Below are 6,011 nucleotides of genomic sequence, written 5' to 3' on the forward strand. Positions count from 1 at the left end.
CATAAAATAACAAATAATGGGTTAGGATTAATTTATTGCAATATATAAAAACAACATTTTCAGGTAAAAAATGGCATAAAACATGGCAAAATAACTATGTATGTAGGCCAGAAAAAAATAGCACAGATGTCAGCTAATGAAGAGAGAATCACTGATTTCACAATCCATAAACTTTTATGAAAAGCAAATATGAATGAAATTCCTTTGACATTTGATGTGGCTAAAGACAAAATGGTGAGTTCAAAGGGGCAAAAATTCAAGACTTTTAAAACTTGTGGGCATGCAAAAACTCACGTCACAACTATTAGCATGTTGTGTTGATGGTATACAATTGCCAACTTTTCTAATTTTTGAAAGACATCATCCAAAACAAGAAAAGCCTATGTACAGTTAATGTATGTGCCCACGCCAACATTGGTACCATGAGGAAAGAATACAATCATGAGCCACATGGGGGCTTAAAATTCCCCGAGGGTCATCAAAGAAACAAGCTCCTATTAGTCCAGTGCCAGTTTCCCTTTTGTAACTGAGACTGCTAAGAGCACAGTTGAACAAGTGGACAGAGGGTGAGGTGTAATTCTATATAGCCTGAACAGAAGGCTGAAACTAAAAACCATAAGTGTTTACCTTTATTGCACTCACTAAGCCAGCTAGAACCATCTGCATTATGTGATTTTTATTTTTTCCCAAAACCATCTCATAAAAAGTCTAATTTTTCTAATACACCTTTAAAGTTTTTAAAATTATTATATAGTCAGGTTGAGGCTAAGAATCGCATTTAAATTTGTAAAAAAACTTTAAAGATGTGATAGTTTCATAAAAGTAAAAAAAATGTAAGTATCTGTTAATATAGGTATATAATAATGTACTACAGACACATTTGGGCTTAAATAACTATTTTTCTAGATTTTATTGTTAGTTTTTTTTTATTTTAAAGAGAGTAGTAAATGAGAAACAAAGAAATACAGCAGTAGCAGCATACCAGTATCACAAACATAAACAAATCAAAATAAGAACATTCAAAGTAGATTTTATATATGATTTTCTATTTAGTATTTCATGAATTTAAATATATCTTGGTGACCTTATAGAACATTGTATATAGGGTGTTAGTGAGCTGTTCCTGTAACAGAATACCTGAGATAATTAACTTAAGTAGAGGAAAGGTTTATTCTGGCTCACCGTTTTAAAGGCTTCAGTCCTTGACTGATTGGCCCCATTGCTCGGGCCTTGGCAGCACATCGTGGTGGGAGTGTGTGGTCGAGTGAAACTGTTCAGCTTAGGGTCAGGAATGATAAACAGGAAGAAGAAGGAGCTAGAAGTCTCAATACTCCCTTAAAGGGCACACCTCCAGTGAGCTAAGACCTCCCGCTAGGCCCCATCTCTTAAAGGCTTCCACTGTCTCCCAGTGTCACCAAGGTGGGGTCCAAGCCCTTAACACATGGGCCTTTGGGGAACATTTAAGATCCAAACTGTAGCACTTAGAATGTAGTAAACATTGTTCTTTTTCAGATGTAATTTGCCCCATTAATGGTCATTGAGCTGGGAGGGCATTTTTGCTGTTCTTATAATGTTCCTAGCAAAGAACTGAATTTAGAGAAGTCTGACATTTTCCCAAGAGATAATTATACATGTGTCTGGTAGTCATTTATGGTTATTTTTTCTTCCATGATTTAGTCACTTTTGCTTGGGCATATGTGACTCATGTCCAGGATCAGGGAAGTGACACTCCTTCCTCATTCATGGAATTGAATACTTATATACAATTTTGCTGTTTTTATTTTTTCTAATTGGAAAACCCTACTGAGAATGAAATGAGACTTAAACACTTGCAGCTGATTGTCTTCGCTGTTTCATAGCTGCAACCTCAAGAAGCCAGCTCTCCAGCCCTGAATCATGACTGCTCAAATTTACATGCTGCATTTAGTTTCCCAAGGGGTATAATTACTTTCTCCATGATACCCAGTGTTTGAAGTGACCTAAGCAAAAGCAGCTCCCCAGCCTGCCCCAGTGTGTGGCAAAGCAAGTTGCATTTATAGCAACCAGAAATTCCAGTGGCCTGGGCCTTGCTAGCAGATGGCAGTAGGGCTGGCTTGAGGGTTGCTTCTGGGGAAAATCAAGGGCTCAGCAGTTCCTCCTTGTGCTGTCCTAAGCAGAAAAGACTTTACTGCTCATCATTCCATTGTCCTCCACCAAAAGCCCGGAAATAAGACATGATTATGTGTTAAAACTACTTAGAGTACCATAATAACCACCAGACGTACCTTTCCACCTTGTCCTTCTGGTGGCTAAGGGACTCAAATAAGACCAGTGTAGATGGTGATGAACCCTTTCTGAAGGACTGCAGAGTTGTTGCTAAATACACAACCTCGACCTGGTTTTTATGATTTCCTTTGCATCTCATAATCTTTGCAATTAACAGTGCCATTATTTCCATACTCTATCCTTCCACAGGCCTGATGTCTTTTTTTCTTTCCCTGCTCTATTTCAGGGCTCATCGTTGGGGTCATCTTGAGGTATGGCACTCCTGCCACCAGCGGCCGTGACAAGTCACTCAGCTGTACTCAGGAAGACAGGGCCTTCAGCACCTTATTAGTGAATGTCAGTGGGAAGTTCTTTGAATACACTCTGAAAGGAGAAATCAGCCCTGGCAAGGTCAACAGTGTAGAGCAGAATGACATGCTGCGGAAGGTGAGCTGGCACATACTTCTCAGTGGCATGGTGGTTCATTCCATGGCTCTGTTTCGATCTTGTGGAGAGAAATCCTTGCAAACTCCTGGAATATCGATAACATTCCTAGTTCTCAGTTTTGCTAGAAATACTTCAGGCCATAATGAGGAGAAGAAAACAGATTTTAATTGGAGCCTTTCAGCTTTGTGACTTTCTTAAGCTTGTTAGGATCTATAGCTAATGTGGACCACTGATTATGCAGGACAATCGCATGTCCCCATTTACCTCATTTGTCTTAGTAGTGTCTCTTCCTTACTACTTTCTGTTTTCCATATTATTGGATTAGATAAGATTTTTTTTCTTAAAAGATTATTGATTTTACTTTTAGCTCATTTATTTAGTATTCAGAAATGCAATTCTTAGTTCTCCATGGTTCTTTTGCCATATTCTACAAATAATATTTGAGTGCATACTCTAATTATGATTAATGACAAAGACCTAATGAACTTTCAAGGGAAGAAGGGCTTTTTGTCTTACAATTTGAGCCCAAACATTGTTTTTTTATTTGGTGTGGGGGTAGCAAAAATATTCCACAAGAAAAAGGATTATGTATCTCCTCATGTGAGTAATTTCTGGGATAAACAAGATCTGTATTAATTGACATATATTCCATTACCATATAGACCGGGGCTTATCAACAAGAAGACTTTAGTAGGTTGTCTGGGAAATCCAGGTTGTGGAGAGCCTTTTTAAATATAGAGCAAGGTTAATGTGCATGAAGACCTGCAGGCAAAGTAGAGTATAGAGAGTGCTCCAAACATTAAATATCTGTTCTTGGAGTGTACTAATCCTAAAGAAAAGTTATTCTCAATTTGGAGTATTAAATACAGTCATCTTATAGGTATCCCAATGGCAATAGTAGTGTGGCCTTTACTCCCAGCACTTCCTAAGAAAGAGTGGGATTTCCACAAATATTGTAAAATTAATTGCAATTGTGAGAGACACCCAGTGTAAAAACCGCACTAGTGGCTATTTTGAAATGGCAGCTTGATTCTTCAGATTGGGTTGGGTAGGATAAGGGGAAAAGGGGAAATGATCCCAATCTATTCTCATGTACATAACCATCAAAAGAACAAGATTTCAGTCTCCTCTCAGATTAAATGGGAGGACAGAGTCCTAACTGCTAATCACCAGCCAACAAACACAGCTCGCCTAGTCTTATGCATACTGACCAACACTTTGTACTTTTTTCTTTCTCTGACTCTGAGTCCCCAGCTCCCCCTTAGTTACTTATTTTTAGTTCACTTTAACTAATTTTGGAGAGCCAAGGCTCCTACTCATTGTGACATTCCCTGCTGTATAGGCTACTCTTATCTTTAGCAAGAAGATAGAATAAAACGTAATTTTAAAGAGCCATTATTTTTTTAACTAGGCTATTAACATCTCAAATTTCCAAAGGAAAAAAGCTAACTTTTAATAATAGAATAGAGATTTAAGATAATTAATTGAAATAAAAACCAATTAGTCTACCCACACAAATTTGTTAAAAATGATTAATGTATTTATAGAATGCCTGATTCTCTTCTGGATGTAATAAGACTTTGCTGTCTAGAAGTTTCAGAGTGATTTCTTTATATCAACCCTACAGATAATTTCAGTCCCTTTAGCGTTACTGAATTTATGGTGGTAGCCATAAATCCACTAGACATACCGTTAATTTTGACCTAGGCCACATCAAGCATGAAGAATGCTGCTCACTTAAAAGGCACTCAGATTCAGAATTATGTCTATAAAAGATTATGTGAGAGGATCCAGGAAGTTAAAAAGAATCATCACAGCATTTTGCTTCAGTTGAGCCTTTATAAAGGTGTGATAAAAATTAAGAAAATCATCGGTTAGTAGTTTTCTGTGCATTCTCAAAAGTGCACTAAACTGTTGTGTCTTAATATGCATTAAACCACCACAGTGAGATCACAGATCAGAGGTAATGTGAGGAGAAGAACATGCCAGTCTACAGGGAAATTATGGCTTCTCTTCTGGACTGACTCTCTGATTTGTCACATTGCTTTTATTTGCTACAGATATTTAAGTTTTAACCACTGGCTTCCAATACTAAGGAAATATTATAACATCATACTAAAAATTGGCTTTTTTCTTTTTAAACTCTTAGGTAACGTTTGACCCAGAGGTGTTTTTCAACATTTTGTTGCCTCCAATTATTTTCCATGCTGGATACAGTTTAAAGAAGGTAAGAGGGTTTTCCCCAGTAATTTTTTAAGACATATGAATCTCTGTGTTAATTTACCTGTAGAATTTTCTAGTTTTTTTTTCTCCCAGATTGTTTATTACTGTTTTCCTTACCCACTCAGAGACTATAGGTGACTCATCCTCAGTGCTTCATTTTTGCTTCAAAATCTAGACCTCTTCTGTGCCTCCTGTGTGGATAGGTAATGTGGTATGACTACTCTGGGAAACAAAAGTGGTGGTTTCTTATAAAACTAAAGTTGAGATTGCCATGACACCCAATAATTTCACTACTAAAGATTTCTCTCAGAGAAATGGAATCTTATGTTCATGCAAAAAAATCTCTGCCCAGTTGTTCATAGTACTGCATTTGTAATAGACAAAAACTGGAAGTAACCAAATGGTCCAACAGTAGGTGAATGGTTAAGCAAACGGTGGTACATCCATACTATAAATAACACTCAGCCATATAGTAGAACAAACTATTGAGACATAATCTGAATGGATAGTCTACCCCTGAGCTACATCACCAAACCAGTTCCGTGTCTTAATTGTACTAATAGGAAATCTGAACATGTGATAAAATGACATTTGACTATCTACATGTATTGTCCCAATGCCAGTTTCTTGGTTTTGAAACTTTCCTATAGTTAATATAACCAGTGGGGGAAGCTGGGTGAAGGATCCTCTTTTACTGTCTTTACAACTTCAGTGAATGTATATTTATTCCCAAATAAAAAAAGTTTTAAGAAACTTAACTGTCTTTAACATTGAGGGTCATTGTACTTGACAGCAACGTTAGGCTTAATCCTCTAGTTATTTAAAATACCAAACATTGTTACACAGTGTGAGCAGTTCCACTTCTTTCCCAGTGTGGGGATATTTTGTGAAAATTAGCTTCCCAAAAAAGCTTTCCTAAGATAGCAGCCATGGATCTTATTTCAGCTCTCTTTCTGAATGAGAGCTACGACAACCTTTTCAGTGATTCTAGAGAAGAGAAATCTTCGCTGACAATAAAACTCAGCCGTATCTTTAGGAACTAGAGAGTGCCTTCCAAATTGATAAACTCTAGCTAACTCAATTGGGAAAAAAGAGGA

The 6,011-nt window shown here is 37.1% G+C and overlaps 1 protein-coding gene across 2 annotated transcripts in view; it reads left to right on the top strand.

Moving 5' to 3' along the window:
• Slc9a7 (solute carrier family 9, subfamily A (NHE7, cation proton antiporter 7), member 7) overlaps nucleotides 1-6,011 on the top strand; it is a 142,720-nt gene that overhangs the window by 64,475 nt on the left and 72,234 nt on the right. For both annotated transcript variants that reach the window (XM_005408973.2, XM_005408975.2), the window contains exons 2-3: nucleotides 2,492-2,691; nucleotides 4,841-4,918. In XM_005408973.2, coding sequence (XP_005409030.1) covers nucleotides 2,492-2,691; nucleotides 4,841-4,918 — 278 coding nt within the window. The remainder of the gene's footprint in view (nucleotides 1-2,491; nucleotides 2,692-4,840; nucleotides 4,919-6,011) is intronic.

The sequence above is a fragment of the Chinchilla lanigera genome, unplaced genomic scaffold (genome assembly GCF_000276665.1).
Source record: "Chinchilla lanigera isolate Chin_1 unplaced genomic scaffold, ChiLan1.0 scaffold00115, whole genome shotgun sequence".
Lineage (NCBI taxonomy): Eukaryota > Metazoa > Chordata > Mammalia > Rodentia > Chinchillidae > Chinchilla > Chinchilla lanigera.